We start from the raw sequence: 19,017 nt of genomic DNA on the forward strand, positions 1-19,017 counted from the left end.
GCAAGATCATTAAATTAAACATCTTTGTGGGTGATGTGGCACAACTGTAAATAAACATGTAATTATCACCTCTGGTTGAATTTGAAATAAGAAACAAACCACTCATTTGTCAACCAATTGTATTGAACATACCAATTCCCCAAAATCTCCAGATTTCATTCCTTCAAGTGTAAAACTTCAAGATGGGACATATTGCTCACTTAAAAATCCACATTTGAGCTTTAATAAACATAGCTAATTCACCCAGTGCTAAAATAAAATAAAAAAATCCCAGCAATTCAGCACAATCATTGATATGGAAACATTTTTAAACAGTAGTTCTGCCAAAAAAAGACAATTAAGCAGTGATCCCTGTTGTTGTTGTGATCCTCTGGAGCTCATTCAATAAGGACCCATGCAGGCAATGCATATTCTATCCTGTCATTAACAGTAAAAGGGTAAGTGGGGAACATAAACTGAAAACCAAAGCTTGTCCTGAAATGAGGTTCTTCAGAGCAATTGAACAAAATCCCCAAAATGAATCCCTGAACGTTTGTTCTAATGTTGTGTCTATAAGACCATGGTCAAATTATTCAAACATTTACCAAAAAAAAGAAAAGCAACAATGAAAATCACAGAGGTCTCAAAATAAACCCAGAGGAATGATATCATGGCACAATGTGTTCTTTTCCCAAAACAAGTTGGACACAACCTGAAACCAACCCTTCCTCGTGCCCTTTTTGGGTCAAGATAAAAACAATTCCAGAAAATGGCAATGGCACAGAGCAACACTGTCCAATATCAACAAGACTAAATAAAAGGATTGCTTCACTTTTCTAAATGTTCAAGTATCCCAAGTGGAACTGCATAGCCCTGAAGTTAAGTTTACATCTTAGAATCTCATCCCACACTTTCTCTGCTTAGACAGAATTGTGGCAATCACAATCGAGAGATTACCTATCATTCAAATGAATGTAATTAGTTACATTTCGTAGCTTTTACATACTAGACACTAGGGTTTTGCTGGTATTGCATACATAGGGCCATACATGAACAACATGTAGTTGCTCTGAATCATTTTTAGACAGACATTGTGCTTTGTGGGTTGAGCTTGGCCAGAGACTATGAGCAGACAGACAGGCCCTTGTTCTCATCAGAAGAAATGGTGTTAGGACTTCTTTGGACAGTGCGATGTGGAGTCCGTGTTGAGGACCTCAATCATGGTTCTAGTCGTTGGGAAGGTTCCTGCTACTGACGGAAGACTCTGGTACCACACTGGTAGGCTAAGATAATAAATATTAAAAAATAAACATATACACAGTACCAGTCAAAGGTTTGGACATTCAAGGGTTTTTCTTATTTTTTCTTATTTTCTACATTGCAGAATAATAGTGAAGACTATGAAATAACACATATGGAATCATGTAGTAAGCAAAAAAAGTTAATAAATCAAAATATATTTCAGATTCTTCAAAGTAGCCATCCTTTGCCTTGACAGCTTTGCATTCTCTCAACCAGCTTCATGAGGCAGTTAGCAGGAATTTGTTTCAATTAACAGGTGTGCCTGGTTAAAAGTGTGTCATGTGTTTGAGCCAATCAGTTGTGTTGTGACAAGGTAGGGGTGGTATACAGAAGATAGCCCTATTTGGTAAAATACCAAGTCCACATTATGGCAAGAACAGCTCAAATAAGCAAAGAGAACAGTCCACCATTGCGTTAAGACATGAAGGTCAGTCAATCTGGAACATTTCAAGAACTTTGAAAGTTTCTTCAAGTGCAGATGCAAAAACCATCAAGCGCTATGATGAAACTGACTCTCACGAGGACCGCCACAGGAAAGGAAGACTCAGAGTTATCTTTGCTGCAGAGGATAAGTTCATTAGAGTTAACTGCACCTCAAATTGCAGCCCAAATAAATGCTTCAGAGTTCAAGTAACAGACACATCTCAACATCAACTGTTCAGAGGAGACTGTGGGAATCAGGCCTTCATGATTGAATTGCTGCAAAAAAAACACTACAAAAGGATACCAATAATAAGAATTGCTTGGGCCAAGAAACATGAGCAATGGACAGTAGACCGGTGGAAATCTGTCCTTTGAGTCCAAACGAGTCCAAATTTGAGATTTTTGGTTCAAACCCCTGTGTCTTTGTGAAATGGAGAGTAGGTGAATGGATGATTTCCGCATGTGTGGTTCCCACCGTGAAGCATGGTGGTGGTGCGATGGTGCTTTGCTGGTGACACAGTCTGATTTATTTAGAATTCCAGCATGGCAACCACAGCATTCTGCAGTGATACGACATCCCATCTGGTTTGAGCTTAGTGGGACTATCAGTGGGACAATGACCCAACACACCTCCAGGCTGTGTAAGGGCTATTTGACCAAGAAGAAGAGTGATAGAGTGCTGCATCAGATTTTTATTTATTTAACTAGGCAAGTCAGTTAAGAACAAATCCCTATTTACAATGACGGCCTACCGGGGAACAATGGGTTAACTGCCTTAACTGTTCAGGGGCAGAACAACAGATTTTTTTACTTTGGCAGTTCGGGGATTTTATCCAGCAACCTTTCGGTTACTGGCCCAATGCTCTAACCACTAGGCTACCTGCCGCCCCCAGATGACCTGTCCTCCACAATCCCCCAACCTCAACCCAATTGAGATGGTTTGGGATGAGTTGGACCGCAGAGTGAAGGAAAAGCACCAAACAAGTGCTCAGTATATGTGGGAACTCCTTCAAGACTGTTGGAAAAGCATTCATTATGAAGCTGGTTGAGAGAATGCCAAGAGAGTGCAAAGCTGTCATCAAGGCAAAGGGTGGCTACTTTGAAGAATCTAAAACATAACATATATTTTGATTTGTTTAACACTTTTTTAGTGACTACATGATTCCATATATGTTATTTCATAGTTTTGATATCTTCACTATTATTCTACAAAGTGGAAAATAGTCAAAATAAAGAAAATGAGTAGGTGTCTCCAAACCTTTGACTGGTACTGTATATGGTTATCAATACACATAGAAATAAATAATTGGCCAACTTATGTGTTTAAAGGTGATGCAAGTGGACATGCTGAGCTACTCACCTCTTTAAATTCATCCAGTTTTTTGCTGTTTTACTAAAGCTGTCAGGACTGTGTGTTGTCATGGCTTCAAAATCAACCAACTGGAGGAATACATTTTTAAAAAATAAAATAAAAACAAGGAAAATGCTTAAAAACAGGCTCATTGATAACTACATATAGTATACATGATTATGAATAACACATTTTCCACCACTGGAAAATGTAATGTATTATATTGACGTGGTGTAAAGTAGAGCAAAACTATTCAGCAATATTACCTTCCCTTTGGGGATTCTGCCTATCACCTCCTTTCCACTGGCCATCAGTGCTCCCATGACAACAGAGTATGCCACAACACTGTAAAGGGAAACGGGGACAAAATATAGAGAAATTAGACAGATTTCATAACTAAAAAAACATTCACAAAGTAAAATCACAATTCAGACCGAACCAAACTGAAAACTGTGTCGTTACATCATGTCTTGATGGTCACAGCAGAAAAAAATGACTTGGATAACACCTTACCTAGAACCTCTGGAGAGGGGCATGAGATTACAGAAGTAGTAAACCAGGGAGAGAATTAAATTACACACTGCATCTGCATCCTGAAAGAGAGAAAACAAAACCAATTCATACTACAGGGTCCACGTAGAGGTAATATCAGTATACAACAATGGGAAACTGATACTGCATGTGGGCCGTCATGATTAAGTAATGTCTGAAGTTTGTTAACTGAATTTTAACTTGGGAGGGATCTACTAAGTCCAATAAGGAACGGAATAATGGACAAGGTTAGGTAGCCTCGTGCAAAACTGTCCGCTCCCAATTTTTCAGGGGTAGAGAGTGAATCTATCAACACGACAAAAGGACAGTTTTGGATTTACATTAGATAGTAGAGTAACATTATGGATCGGATTGTTGAGATGGCAATTCATTTCACAACTGGAAGTCAACACTGACAGTCAGACAAAAGAAAACAGAGGCAATGGAAAACAAGTGACAGAGAGAGAGCATACCCCAAGTTCAGTGGACAGCATGAGAGCCTTGCCCTTGGCAGTCAGGTCTTTATAGATGGACTCAATCTCAGACTGGTACTGCTGAGTGCGTTCCTCTGTGGTCTGGGTCTCCACTGAGAACAGCATGTTGCCCACTCTAAGGCCACACAAATACACACCGTCTGAACAAACACTGTGGTCTGTAACATGGTCCATACAACCGCCGTGGTGCTGTACATCAACATTCATCAAGGGACAGACAACAAGGTGCACTTTAGTGAAAGCTACAGGGTTAGAGCTGAGAAGAAGCTGAATCATAGTATTTCAAGCCTTGCATTCCAAGGTGTCTTAGAAAGCTTGAGCTGAATGGCAAAGAATTCATATCGGTTCAAATGATTTAACTAGGCAAGTCAGTTACAATGATGGCCTACACCATAGGGGCTAGGCTGTTTATACACTGCTCAAAAAAATAAAGGGAACACTTAAACAACACATTGTAACTCCAAGTCAATCACACTTCTGTGAAATCAAACTGTCTACTTAGGAAGCAACACTGATTGACAATCATTTTCACATGCTGTTGTGCAAATGGAATCGACAACAGGTGGAAATGATAGGCAATTAGCAAGACACCCCCAATAAAGGAGTGGTTCTGCAGGTGGTGACCACAGACCACTTCTCAGTTCCTATGCTTCCTGGCTGATGTTTTGGTCACTTTTGAATGCTGGCGGTGCTTTCACTCTAGTGGTAGCATGAGACGGAGTCTACAACCCACACAAGTGGCTCAGGTAGTGCAGCTCATCCAGGATGGCACATCAATGCGAGCTGTGGCAAGAAGGTTTGCTGTGTCTGTCAGCGTAGTGTCCAGAGCATGGAGGCGCTACCAGGAGACAGGCCAGTACATCAGGAGACATGGAGGAGGCCGTAGGAGGGCAACAACCCAGCAGCAGGACCGCTACCTCCGCCTTTGTGCAAGGAGGAGCAGGAGGAGCACTGCCAGAGCCTTGCAAAATGACTTCCTGCAGGCCACAAATGTGCATGTGTCTGCTCAAACGGTCAGAAACAGACTCCATGAGGGTGGTATGAGGGCCCGACGTCCACAGGTGGGGGTTGTGCTTACAGCCCAACACCGTGCAGGACGTTTGGCATTTGCCAGAGAACACCAAGATTTGCAAATTCGCCACTGGCGCCCTGTGCTCTTCACAGATGAAAGCAGGTTCACACTGAGCACATGTGACAGACGTGACAGAGTCTGGAGACGCCGTAGAGAACGTTCTGCTGCCTGCAACATCTTCCAGCATGACCGGTTTGGCGGTGGGTCAGTCATGGTGTGGGGTGGCATTTCTTTGGGGGGCCACACAGCCCTCCATGTGCTCGCCAGAGGTTGCCTGACTGCCATTAGGTACCGAGATGAGATCCTCAGACCCCTTGTGAGACCATATGCTGGTGCGGTTGGCCCTGGTTTCCTCCTAATGCAAGACAACGCTAGACCTCATGTGGCTGGAGTGTGCCAGCAGTTCCTGCAAGAGGAAGGCATTGATGCTATGGACTGGCCTGCCCGTTCCCCAGACCTGAATCCAATTGAGCACATCTTGGACATCATGTCTGGCTCCATCCACCAACGCCACGTTGCACCAGAGACTGTCCAGGAGTTGGCGGATGCTTTAGTCCATTTCTGGGAGTAGATCCCTCAGGAGACCATCCGCCACCTCATCAGAAGCATGCCCAGGCATTGTAGTGAGGTCATACAGGCACGTGGAGGCCACACACACTACTGAGCCTCATTTTGACTTGTTTTAAGGACATTACATCAAAGTTGGATCAACCTGTAGTGTGGTTTTCCACTTTAATTTTGAGTGTGACTCCAAATCCAGACCTCCATGGGTTGATAAATTTGATTTCCATTGATAATTTGTGTGTGATTTTGTTGTCAGCACATTCAACTATGTAAAGATCTAGGATGTGTTATTTTAGTGTTCCCTTTATTTTTTTTGCAGTGTATTTCATTTCTCAAGCGCAACCATTTATTTTTTTGATGATGTTCCACACTTGAGGAATCCTATACAATATGTTTCTCACTGCAGCTCTTGCCTCTTGCAGTTTGTGTTTTTGTTCTGCAACCCCAAATGGACTGATTGTCTGGTTCTTTCCCATCACGGGGCTTTTTGGGAAAGGTAGATTTCATTTCCCTGTTCAACATGGTTTTAGCAAGGAAAGGATTAGTTGTTTCTACTACATAATGTAACTGGAATGCAATGTCAACAAACAGACCTAGAACATTTGTTAAAAAGTTCCCAGACAGAAACATCTGAGCTGTGAATTCAAATGAACAAAAATGTTATTCATTGAAGCACAGGTAACTGCCAAAATAAAGGAAACACCAACATAAAGCGTCTACATAGAGCGTTGGGCCACCACGAGCCGGTGAACAGCTTCACAGCACCTCGGCATAGATTCTACAAGTGTCTGGAACTCTATTGGAGGGACGCGACACCATTCTTCGACAAGGAATTCCATCATTTGGTGTTTTGTTGATGGTGGTGGAAAACGCTGTCTCGGGCTCCACTCCAGAATCTCCCATTAATGTTCAATTGGGTTGAGATCTGGTGACTGAAACGGCCATGGATTATGGTTTACATCATTTACATGCTTGTCTAACCATTCAGCGACCACTCGTGCCCTGTGGATGGGGGCATTGTCATCCATAGTCATGGTAGCCAAAATAATGACCTGACAAGCATTTTTATACATGACCTTAATCATGTTAATTGCTTAATTAACTCAGGAACCACAGCTGTGTGGAACCACCGGCTTTCAATATACTTTGTATCCCTCATTTACTCAAGTGTTTCCATTATGTTGGCAGTTGCATGTATTTAACTGCTTTCAACTAACCCAAGTTGACATACCAAACCCTGACATTTTCACACAATAAATGATGTTCCATGATGGGAAAAATTCTCAAATTTCCATTTGATTGGAAAATCTTTGGTAAACCACTGATGGAGGTAGACTATAATGTCAAGAGCTCAGTTCTTTATTCATGTATTAGAACCAAATAAACTGACCTGTCTCCTGTTATGGTGATTGTGAAGCCGTCATATTCTTTGCCAGGGTCTTTTAGACTGGGCACCTTGGAGTTAACTGTGAAGCCATCTCTCGTTTTACTGTTAAACTGCTTCAGGATAGAAATGCAAAACAGCAGCAAATCAGACATTCTATCAGCGTTGAAACACAAGCCAAATTGACCTAGATCTCAACTCTGATCTACATGATATCACACACACACACACACACACACACACACAACTCAGTAGTTCCTAGATGCTATTCCCATGAATAAGTCAGGCCTCAAACCGAGTCAATATTTTCTTATCAGGGTGTTGTTCCAGGGCTTGACATTCAGGTAAATTTGCCAGTGGCTCACCAGGACAGCGCCAACTGAAAACTACTGACGCAAATGAAAAAAATACTGTCCAGAGTCAAGATCTGACAGGAAAGTGAATGATGCTCCCATAATTTCAATAGCAAGTGATTTTATATTTCATTTGCAGGCTGAGCAAGTAGCCGTATACACAGTTCATACTGGCAAGCCAAATTCAAGGACCTACATTTTACATTTCATTGTTGTTAGTATATAGATCCCCGCCCCACCCACAACAAAAAACACATTATACAAAAAAAGTATCATTACCACTTGATGAATATTGCATTTTTAATATCCCTACACAATGTAATTATGCATTGACATTCACATTATGTTTACATTCTAAAATATGTCAGAATAATGTGGGCATTGACTGACTAAATACAGCAATAGATTATCCTGACACAAACACACTAATGAAGTCTGTCCATGTGGTAGCTTTACTCGGTCTTGCCATTTGAGAAGAGTTATTGAGGGGTTATTGCATCATGTTTTAAAACGAGAAAGCAAAATAAAAATGAGTACCCTTTGTAATTGAACGCTTTGTATGGCCAACATTTGACATTGTCTCTCTTGCTCATAATGCTCGGCTTTACCTTATTAACGAAAGCAAACAGACTAGCGCAACACCCGTCAATTGAAACAAACAAAAGCGGCAACATCTCTTAAAAACCGATCAGAATTTAAATCCCGGAATAAGTATATTGCTACAAGTGTCTGGAAGTATATTCAATGATGCCTTCATTGTGCATCGCAAATATTCAACCAAGACTTTAAACTTCAAAAGCCTTGCCTTAGCGTTTACTGGTGAGCTAGATATCATAACTTGGAACATCTTTCCTACCCCTACTGTATCACTGTCGGTCTTTGATGAGCTGCTCCACCAAACAACCAGCTGTTTGAGAGCTGCGCACCCTCTCTGCCTGACAAATTATCTAGGCTGTGCAACGCGCATGTGATAAATAATCAACAAACTAACAGCTTCGGGAATTTAGTTTTTTGAATCAATTATATAGCCTAAATTAAAAATAGCATTATTACAACAACAAAAAATCACTAGCCCATGCGGGCCACTGACGGGTGTTATCGACTGGCCCGGAGGGTTTCCTAAACCCCCCTTGTATGTCTAACCCTGTGTTCTTATTACCTTCATTATGGGGAGAAGGTCTTCCACCGTGTTGACATTTTCCAGTGCTTGTCTGACTTCCAGTAGGCCTCTTGGGTTGTATGCCCTGAGGACAATGCATCAGTAAGACAACATACAGTGCATTCTGAAAGTATTCAGACCCTTTCCCTTTTTCCACATTTTGTTAAGTTACAGCCTTATCCCCCCCCCCATAAATCTACACACAATACCCCGGTGTGCAGCAGCACTCCCCATCCAACCTGACAGAGCTTGAGAAAGAGCTGCAGAGAATAATGGGAGAAACTCCCCAAATACAGGTGTGCCAAGCTTGTAGTGTCATATCCAAGAAGACTTGCGGCTGTAATCGCTGGCAAAGGTGCTTCAATAAAGTACTGGGTAAAGGGTCTTGTATACGTTTACTTTGTATACATTTGCTTTGTCATTATGGGGTTTTGTGTGTAGATTGATGAGGAAAACAATTGAATCCATTTCAGAATAAGGCTGTAACGTAACTAAATGTGGAAAAAGTCAAGGGGTCTGAATACTTTCTGAATGCACTGTATATCACCGTGTCGAAAATATTTCTCTAATAAACAATCTGTATTTTCTTTAAAAGGCACACCTGTGGTAAACCAATATTCTGTCTTTAATGAAATTGAGTATGTTGTCAAAGTAGGCCAAGTATCTTATGTTGATGATTTGTCCTCTGTGGAAACAAACAAAACAGGAAAACCACATAATGAAAAGGAATATCTAAAAATACAAGTTGACTCAACAGTTGTGTGTCAGATTTACACAGCGACTATCTTTGAGACGATTTGATGTCATTTTCCTTTAGGTTACCTGATGAGGTTAATGTGGTTATTGAACCCTCGGCTGAGACTTCTGGCAGGCATCTGGTCCAGCCACAGAACAGGCTGGTCTGGATCAGCGATCCTTCAGAGGGACAGAATACCACAATGACTTGAAACATGTACCAAACCTCAGACTGACAATACAGAAACAGACAGGGTGGTGATTGACACTGCAGATGGCCCATTGTGGTAATAACATTTTGTTTAAAAAAAAGTTACTATAAAACAATCTCACACCCAAGCCTCACCTCCTCCATTTGACGGCAATATCGAACATGTCTCTCCACTGCATCTGCCTGGTTTTGCCGTTGACTCGCACCTTTGAATTGCTCCAGGTGCGCTGCATAGCCTGCATGACCTCCAGGGTCGCTAGGCCCATGGCTATTGAGGTGAAACACAGCACATATTCAATTTCAGAACTTGGAAATATACTGTTATGGAGCTACTGGATTAAAGCCATAGGATGGGGTGAGACAATATGTATTCTAGAAAGACCAACATGTACAATAGTTTGTTATGTTGAAATGAGTTCCAGCATGCACATTGTTTTTAACAAAGGACATGTTGTTCAGGGCTGATAGTCATATTGAAACTGACAGAATTACTTAATCTGATTTCAGCCAAGAATGTACAACAAATTTGAGGCTGAACTCAAATGTGCTCAGGATCTCACCCACCTCTGTGTATTCTGCGATTGGGAAGAAATCCTGGTGTGTCGTATTGCATAAGGGCACCAAGGTGATCAGCAGCGCAAATGAGCTTCTGAACTTCAATGTTGTAGCTTTCAAAGTTCTGAGGTAGAACATCCCTACAACGGCAAGGCACGAAAAAAGATCAGTTGGGCAGGTTACAAATGGGTTGAATAGCACAAACACTCAGTAGGTCAAATTCATCTACTGTAAATGAGCCTGCTCCATTACCCATCAGTTAGCCTATACTATTAGCCTATTATACTACCTATACCTGGCAGAAAATACTGAACTATGTTCAGTCAGCAGCAGGTGCTATCCTTTTAAACTCACTTAATATGAGGCTGCAGTCCTGGCTGCTCCTCATAGTCCTCTATAAGGAAAGGAAGGTGTTTTGCCCAGTGGTTTTTGAAGTTCCCTGGAAGATCCTGATCAACATTGTATTCTGCCACAGGTTTGTCGAGATGTGAGTGCAAGTAGCGAGAGTATTCTGTGGGGGGGAAATTACATGAGGAAAATTCTAACCATATCTCCATAGGCAAGAAATGATCAAAGACACAACATTCCGCTCCAGGTTGAAATGTTAGTTCAGAGGTCACTATAGCTGGCTAAACTCCTCGGTGAAGGAAGTTTCTGATGAACTCCACCAAAGGAGTGGAGCTGAGACCAGGCTTTGTGGAATTCAACTTAGGCTACATCGACTCGCTCAAGGTCAATACTTACATTTCAATTATGAAATGCTTACCTTGTACCCATGTTTGTCCTCCGTAGTTGCGTGCCTTTCTTAGTTTGCTGAAATCCACTGTTTCAATAAACAATCAAATACAACCGCCGACTGTTTGCTCACTGCTGTTGCTCTAAAATGGCAACTCAGCGCAAATGCGGCAATTGAATCTCAACAAGGAAACAGTCGGTGGCTGTATTTGATTAACGTTTACAGAAAAAGCATGAATTTCAGCAAAGAAAGGCATGCAACTACAGAGGACAAACATAGATAGTACATAGTAAGAATTTCATATTTTTTTTTAATATATATTTCTTTTTTTAAAGAATTGACCTTGGGTGAATCGATTTTAGCTGAGCTGAATTCCAGAAAGCCTGGTCTCTTCTCCACTCCGTTGGTGAAGTTCATCAGAAACTTCCTTCACTGTGGAGTTTAGTCAGCTAAGGTCCCTAATGCTACGCTCACCTCGGAGGTATTTCACTTTGAGATATTCCGAGCTTGCCTTCTGGCCCAGCAGAGGGTCATTCAACATGACTTTAGTCTGAGCCTTGATGCCTTCATAGAACTGACCCATGGACACGTGGCTCAGACCCTTCATGTACTGACATACCTCATTGTAGGGCTCCAACTGTAGACACCTCTGAAAAACACAACACGGAGGTGTTACACATCAAGTCCAATGACACACATACAGTGCCTTGCGAAAGTATTCGGCCCCCTTGAACTTTGCGACCTTTTGCCACATTTCAGGCTTCAAACATAAATATATAAAACTGTATTTTTTTGTGAAGAATCAACAACAAGTGGGACACAATCATGAAGTGGAACGACATTTATTGGATATTTCAAACTTTTTTAACAAATCAAAAACTGAAAAATTGGGCGTGCAAAATTATTCAGCCCCTTTACTTTCAGTGCAGCAAACTCTCCAGAAGTTCAGTGAGGATCTCTGAATGATCCAATGTTGACCTAAATGACTAATGATGATAAATACAATCCACCTGTGTGTAATCAAGTCTCCGTATAAATGCACCTGCACTGTGATAGTCTCAGAGGTCCGTTAAAAGCGCAGAGAGCATCATGAAGAACAAGGAACACACCAGGCAGGTCCGAGATACTGTTGTGAAGAAGTTTAAAGCCGGATTTGGATACAAAAAGATTTCCCAAGCTTTAAACATCCCAAGGAGCACTGTGCAAGCGATAATATTGAAATGGAAGGAGTATCAGACCACTGCAAATCTACCAAGACCTGGCCGTCCCTCTAAACTTTCAGCTCATACAAGGAGAAGACTGATCAGAGATGCAGCCAAGAGGCCCATGATCACTCTGGATGAACTGCAGAGATCTACAGCTGAGGTGGGAGACTCTGTCCATAGGACAACAATCAGTCGTATATTGCACAAATCTGGCCTTTATGGAAGAGTGGCAAGAAAGCCATTTCTTAAAGATATCCATAAAAAGTGTTGTTTAAAGTTTGCCACAAGCCACCTGGGAGACACACCAAACATGTGGAAGAAGGTGCTCTGGTCAGATGAAACCAAAATTGAACTTTTTGGCAACAATGCAAAATGTTATGTTTGGCGTAAAAGCAACACAGTTGAACACACCATCCCCACTGTCAAACATGGTGGTGGCAGAATCATGGTTTGGGCCTGCTTTTCTTCAGCAGGGACAGGGAAGATGGTTAAAATTGATGGGAAGATGGATGGAGCCAAATACAGGACCATTCTGGAAGAAAACCTGATGGAGTCTGCAAAAGACCTGAGACTGGGACGGAGATTTGTCTTCCAACAAGACAATGATCCAAAACATAAAGCAAAATCTACAATGGAATGGTTCAAAAATAAACATATCCAGGTGTTAGAATGGCCAAGTCAAAGTCCAGACCTGAATCCAATCGAGAATCTGTGGAAAGAACTGAAAACTGCTGTTCACAAATGCTCTCCATCCAACCTCACTGAGCTCGAGCTGTTTTGCAAGGAGGAATGGGAAAAAATTTCAGTCTCTCGAGGTGCAAAACTGATAGAGACATACCCCAAGCGACTTACAGCTGTAATCGCAGCAAAAGGTGGCGCTACAAAGTATTAACTTAAGGGGGATGAATAATTTTGCACACCCAATTTTTCAGTTTTTGATTTGTTAAAAAAGTTTGAAATATCCAATAAATGTTGTTCCACTTCATGATTGTGTCCCACTTGTTGTTGATTCTTCACAAAAAAATACAGTTATATATCTTTATGTTTGAAGCCTGAAATGTGGCAAAAGGTCGCAAAGTTCAAGGGGGCCGAATACTTTCGCAAGGCACTGTAGGTGTAAGAATAAAAAAACGGAGGGAGGGAATCTCAAATTAACTCTGACTCAAAGTGGATGTCACTGCAGTCACTTAACCTTTCGGTGTTGACTGTGTGAACAGCCTGAGGCTAACAGCTCTAGCCTAGTGAGTCATGACCCCACCAAAACACATTCTCCACAGGCAGCCTGGGAAGCATATGACAAAGTCATGCAAGGTGATGTAACAGTAACCGTCATAGTAACGCGTGAGGCCTACTGAGTCGCCACAGCGGGGCTACTGATGGGACAGTAGGCAAATAGGCAGGGCGTTTACACTGCCAAATGCTATCATGGGGACAGAGAGAGGATATGGAATGATGACGACAGTCAAAGTGTGGCCTACAAGTCTGATCAGGGGCATCAGGGGCACGAGTCTGTTCGTTAGACTGCGATGCCATCAACCGCCTGATGCCACAGTGAAAACAAAGCATCAGCAGTATCGCTTGTAACGGCTGGATTGATATTATAAAGGGAGTGGGACAAGTATTGATCCGAGGGGGTTCTCTCTAGGCAGCATGCTTAGAAAAACTGATGCAATTGAGAATCATTTGAATGGCAGGCCAGCCCCACCCTAGCCAGTACTATTGCACATACAGCCCACAGTAAAGCAGTCTGTTATCATGAGGGGAGATGCAGAATAACTAATTCAGCTGTACTGTAATTGGTAGACTGATATCGTGTCCGGAGAAAGAAGCTGTGCGACGCGGCCATTACCTTGAAGTTGCCGACTGCCTCCTGGAGACTGCCATGGTGGTACAGCATCATGCCTCTCAACTGCAGAGACTGGATGTGGTTCTGGTTGAGCATCAGGGCTTTCTGGAAGCTCTCCATAGCTGCCTCAAAGTCTCCAAGCTCCCTACAGACAGGACACAGGGATCACTCACTGCATTGGCCCCATGAGTACTAAGGCCCTGACTTTTTCCTGACCAACGATGTGAACTGACCAGGTTGAAACCAAAGCAGGTCATAGAGCCTCCCCACTGTACCTGTAGGCCTGTCCGAGACTTTTGTACGCATCTATGAAGTCAGATTTTAATTTCAGGGCCTCCTTGAATGTTTCGATGGCTTCCTGAATGGGGGACAAGATTGTGTCGTAAACATGCAGTGATTTAACCAAAAAAAAACAGGCTACACTGGCAGTACTCAAAGTTGAGCAACTATGATTTTCTACAAAAATGTCTATACCTTTAGCATTCCTCTGTGGAAGAATGTTAGACCTTTGTATAGCATGGCAATGGGCTGATTTTTCTTCAGATCCAAAGACTGTTGAAAATCCTCCATAGCTGCCACATAATCCTATTTGGGGAAAAACAAAATCAGAAAACCAACTATGAGAACTTTATATATCAACACCACCAATCAGAGACCCCATATACAGATCATGGTTTGTCAGTCTGACCTCGGCGATAAAGAGCAGAGTTCCTCTGTGTCTGTAGAGGCGGGCGGAGGGCTGGAGCTGGATGGCTTTGGAGAGATCACTCAGAGCCTCACTGATCCTCCCAAGCGGAGAAAGGATCTGCAAGTATATTATTCAAGTAAAACTTGACACACATGAAATCCAAAAGGTCTAATGGTCTAGTAACTAGACTACTTCAAGGCATAGCGTTAATACAACAGCAGTTGCCTATTGTGTAAGATTTTTTTTTAAAGCCTGCTTGATAGAATAACACTGCCCTCACTCATTTGTAACCATTTTGCATGGGGTGACAGAAACTTGCTCCATTTAAAAACAGACATGCAATTCAAACATGATAGTAAACACCAATGAAAACCAATACCCTAACACAAGGTATAACACAAACAGCGGGTTAACCCATGAAGCATTAACAGGCCTAGCATTATCCTCACCTCTGCCCGCTGTTCGTATACCTCAGGGCGGTTGGGCTCCAGAGTGATGACTCGGCTCAACTCGAACAGCGCCAAGTCTGCATTCTTGATGTCCTTCCATAGAAGGAGAAAAGAAGAGAGTCAGTGTGACCCCTATTGGACACACCAGGAAAAAAAGAAGGCCACTCTCAGCCTTCATCAATCACGTCCACTGACAAGCACATATGCTAACTGCTGAGCATTGCAGATTAGATTTTTATTTATGATGTGTCATACTGAAAACATTTGCTGTGAATAAAACTGCTGGTATCAACATTCTGTGAACTAGTATCATGCCGCTGTGATCACTTACCTGCAGACTCTTTTTCCCGTATGCTATCCCTCTCCCGTAGATGGCACTGACTACCTCTGGATCCCCCTAGTAGAGGACAACACACACTGATATGTCCTCCATTGCAAACCGCACAACATATTCAAAGCAGGGAAGTACTGTAACGTAAACAAGGCAACAGTAAACATGTCGTCCCCCACGAATGATGCAATTAGTGACAACAATTCAAAGCAGACTACACTGACAGTAACAAAATATGTGCCCGTTATAGCGCCATGAATGTTCTCGTCGATATGAATGTTCTTGCATATGTTGTGTCTTGACAGTGTTTGCAACATGTGTACCAAATGTTGTTGCAGTATGATTATCTGTGACTGATTTATATGCATTTATGTGCCAGACCACGCCCACGTGAATGTTCATTGGTCAATAGCGGCCATGTTATTTTAGGTACTAGTCTGGAAAATATTACATTGAGAGACCTTTGTCCTTAGATGCCACATGACAAGTTTCATGCGGATTGGTCATTCTTTGCTAGAAGAGTACCGCTTTAAGTGTTTAAAAAATTAAAAATGGTGGAAAAGCCATCATGGCGGGCTATAGAGGTCCCTGGGGAACATTTGTTCCTTGTGAGGAGAGGGACCTACGTACTGAATTTCATGATTTTATCTCAAACGGGGTGAGGGGCGTGACCTTTCAAAGTTTGCATTTTCAATCGCTTGTTATAGCGCCACCATATGGCCAATCAGTGTCATTTATTAAATGCAGGATCTCTACGGCAAGACGCATCATTCACCCAAGTTTAGTCAAAATCGCACCAGTGCTCTCTGAGAGATTGAGTGAGACGAATGGAGACAGATCGACAGTTCGGGGGCTGATGAAGTCTGTACGTCTGTCTCTCTACTATTAATATATTTGTCTAAACAAAAAAAAATGCATTATTCAAAACTGTCAAGAAGGCCAGACCAAGACATGTACAAAGATGAGTGTTGTAATTCATGCATCTATGAATGTTAACCCACCTGTAGTAACAAGGAGAAGTGTTTGATGGCTTCATCGTACAGGCCATTGCCAATAAGAACATATCCTATAGCTGCAATGAAATGAATAATGAGAGTCAAGCAATGTATAGCTAACACTCCACAAACCAAACTCTTTCAGGAATAACTTCTTACCAAGCTCCTCATTTGTGTTGTGGTTGTCCACTGCAAAAGGGAATCGCTTCTGCTCTATGAACAACTTGGCTTGTCTCTGTTTGAACGAAGACAACGGTAGTTATTCCATTACAATGAGTCAGTCAAACAGAAATGCCCAGGCAAAAGCACTGAGATCTCAGTGAATTTGCTGCATCTCACCAGGATTTTTTCTGCGTTGAGAGAGAAGACAGACTCGCATGGTGGGTTGCTTCCTTCCTCACAGTCTGGGTCCTCCAACTGTAGAATAAAGGACTCTGTAGGGAAATATACAGCATCAGACAACAAAGCACCCAGACTGCTGCCAACTTGGTCATTATGGTGACACACACACATAAACTCAGGTGTGATGTTCGGATGTACCGATCCTGTGCAAGTGTTGTTACACGTGGTCTGCCACTGCGAGGACGATCAGCTGTCTGTCCTGTCTCCCTTTAGCACTGTCTTAGATGTCTCACAGTACGGACATTGCAATTTATTGCCCTGGCCACATCTGCAGTCCTCATGCCTCCTTGCAGCATGCCTAAGGCACATTCACAAAGATGAGCAGGGACCTTGGGCATCTTTCTTTTGGTGTTTTTCAGAGTCAGTAGAAAGGCCTCTTTAGTGTCCTAAGTTTTCATAACTTTGACCTTAATTGCCTACCGTCTGTAAGATGTTAGTGTCTTAACGATCGTTCCACAGGTGCATGTTCATTAATTGTTTATGGTTCATTGAACAAGCATGGGAAACAGTGTTTAAACCCTTTACAATGAAGATCTGTGAAGTTATTTGGATTTTTACAAATTATCTTTGAAGGACAGGGTCCTGAAAAAGGGACAAATCTTTTTTTTGCTGACTTTGTGTGTGTGTGTGTGTGTGTGTGTGTATATATAAAAAACCACACACACTAGTTTATTAGGTACAGCCATCTATTAGTGGGTTGGATCCCCTTTTGCCTCCAAAACAGACTGAATTTTTCAGGGCATGGAAATGTTGCTCAATTGGTATCAAGCGACCTAACGCGTGCCAGGAAACATTCCCCACACAATTACACCACCAGCACTAGCCTGTACTGTTGACACCAGGCAGAATGGAACCATGGACTCATGCTGCTTAGGCCAAATCCTGACTCCATCAGCATGTCGCAACAAGAACCGGGATTCGTCGGACCAGGGCATATGTTTTTCCATTCCTCATCTGTCCAGTTTTGGTGATTGCGTGCCCAGGACCTGCTTCTTCTTGTTTTTAGCTGATAGGAGTGAAACCCGGTGTGGTCGTCTACTGCAATAGCCCATACGTGACAAGGGCAGACGAGTTGTGCGTTCCGAGATGACAATTTTCACACCACTGTCGTACTGTTATTTGCCTGTTTGTGGCCAGCATGTTAGCTTGCTCCATTCTTGGCCATTCTCCTTCAACGGGCCGTTTTCACCCACAGGACTGCCGCCGACTGGATGTTTTTTGTTTGTCGCACCATTCGTGGTAAACTCTAGACACTGTCATGCGTGTCATCTGTTTCTGAGATACTGGAACCAGGGCACCTGGCACCGACGATCATAAGTCGCTTAAGTCACTCGTTTTGTCCAGTCTAACATTGAATCAAACAGTAACTCAATGCCTGCTTTATATAGCAAGCCATGGCCACGTGACACTGTAGAAGCGAACCATTTTCGTGAACAAGGTGGTGTACCCAATAAACTGGCCCTGAGTGTATAAGGATCAAACATTGGCAGGCTTCAAGGCTTCTTTCTACCTGCAATGAAGGGACTGCTCATCAAATACTAATCCTTTATTGTTGATTGAGTCATAAAAGCCTCAACAAGTTGTGACACTTCAGTGGGAAACCCATAGGATGATCTCATTCATTCATTCAGCTGGATATTTTTTATTCATTTGCAAAGTAATTTGATTTTCTTTCGCTACAATGCACATTCCAATACATAACCTGTTCCAACAAGACAATGAATGAGTCAGCGGGAGTTGAGGTGCGCTCTGGGTTACGTTCACGCTCAGGAAAGGCGTGTACTTGCTGACATCGTGTTAAAAACTTAGATACATAAGGATATCATAGCACTGCATTATTCGGGGAAACTGGGGACCTTGTCGAAGTACTTTCTGTTAGTCTTGAAAGATTATCTCTGATTCCACCCTGACCTTTACAATCAAATCCTAACCTCTACGAGTTCTCTCTCGCTTGCTATGTAACTTCCTGTTAACGGGTGCGGAAGAATAGGTTTGGTTAGTTTAGCTAGCTGCTTACACAGCGAGTTACGAGGACGTGGCAAAACTGTGTTAAAAGACCGCTTACCGCAATCCGTTGTGTATTCCTCCCACTCTGACGGAGAGCTGCAACCATGTTTGTGCAGTTCGCTATTGAAGAAAGTGAGTGTAGAGAGGTATTCCGTGGAAAATATAGCACGGGATAAGTACAGAAGTGAGAGAGCTACCACAACAACACTGCCAGCAGGTGCCATGTTGTGTTTGATGTGTAGGTG

General features: G+C 42.4%; 1 protein-coding gene across 4 annotated transcripts; it reads right to left on the reverse strand.

Moving 5' to 3' along the window:
- Window positions 1–102: 102 nt before the first annotated feature.
- LOC139407110 (tetratricopeptide repeat protein 13-like) lies at window positions 103–19,006 on the reverse strand. 4 transcript variants are annotated; one of them, XR_011634062.1, is made up of 23 exons: window positions 18,831–18,996; window positions 16,703–16,797; window positions 16,523–16,598; window positions 16,370–16,440; window positions 15,369–15,434; window positions 15,038–15,130; window positions 14,589–14,705; window positions 14,375–14,485; window positions 14,176–14,258; window positions 13,904–14,045; window positions 11,324–11,498; window positions 10,468–10,624; window positions 10,123–10,253; window positions 9,694–9,826; window positions 9,435–9,527; window positions 9,214–9,297; window positions 8,613–8,697; window positions 7,107–7,216; window positions 4,060–4,269; window positions 3,569–3,648; window positions 3,322–3,400; window positions 3,065–3,144; window positions 103–1,262 (listed from the first exon to the last, which is right to left on the reverse strand). XR_011634062.1 is itself a non-coding variant. In XM_071150507.1 (23 exons), the coding sequence occupies exons 1-23, from the start codon at window positions 18,994–18,996 to the stop codon at window positions 1,148–1,150; spliced, it is 2,478 nt and encodes an 825-aa protein (XP_071006608.1). In that variant the 5' UTR covers window positions 18,997–19,006; the 3' UTR covers window positions 103–1,147. The 4 variants fall into 4 exon arrangements, 3 of the variants coding, with proteins under 3 accessions (XP_071006608.1, XP_071006609.1, XP_071006610.1); XM_071150507.1 differs by having other exon boundaries at window positions 4,060–4,195; window positions 18,831–19,006; XM_071150508.1 differs by having other exon boundaries at window positions 4,060–4,195; window positions 7,107–7,213.
- Between the last annotated feature and the right edge of the window lie 11 nt (window positions 19,007–19,017).

Source organism: Oncorhynchus clarkii, chromosome 4 (assembly GCF_045791955.1).
Source record: "Oncorhynchus clarkii lewisi isolate Uvic-CL-2024 chromosome 4, UVic_Ocla_1.0, whole genome shotgun sequence".
In the NCBI taxonomy this organism is placed as follows: Eukaryota; Metazoa; Chordata; class Actinopteri; order Salmoniformes; family Salmonidae; genus Oncorhynchus; species Oncorhynchus clarkii.

Excerpts from the sequence above, each read along its gene's own strand:
- LOC139407110 (XM_071150507.1), bottom strand. The coding sequence starts at position 18,996 with ATGGCACCTGCTGGCAGTGTTGTTGTGGTAGCTCTCTCACTTCTGTAC. Across the intron at positions 15,435-16,369 it reads ACTTCTCCTTGTTACTACAG|GGGGATCCAGAGGTAGTCAG; the intron begins GTGGGTTAACAT and ends GTCCTCTACTAG. Across the intron at positions 14,259-14,374 it reads TCCACAGAGGAATGCTAAAG|GAAGCCATCGAAACATTCAA; the intron begins GTATAGACATTT and ends TCCCCCATTCAG.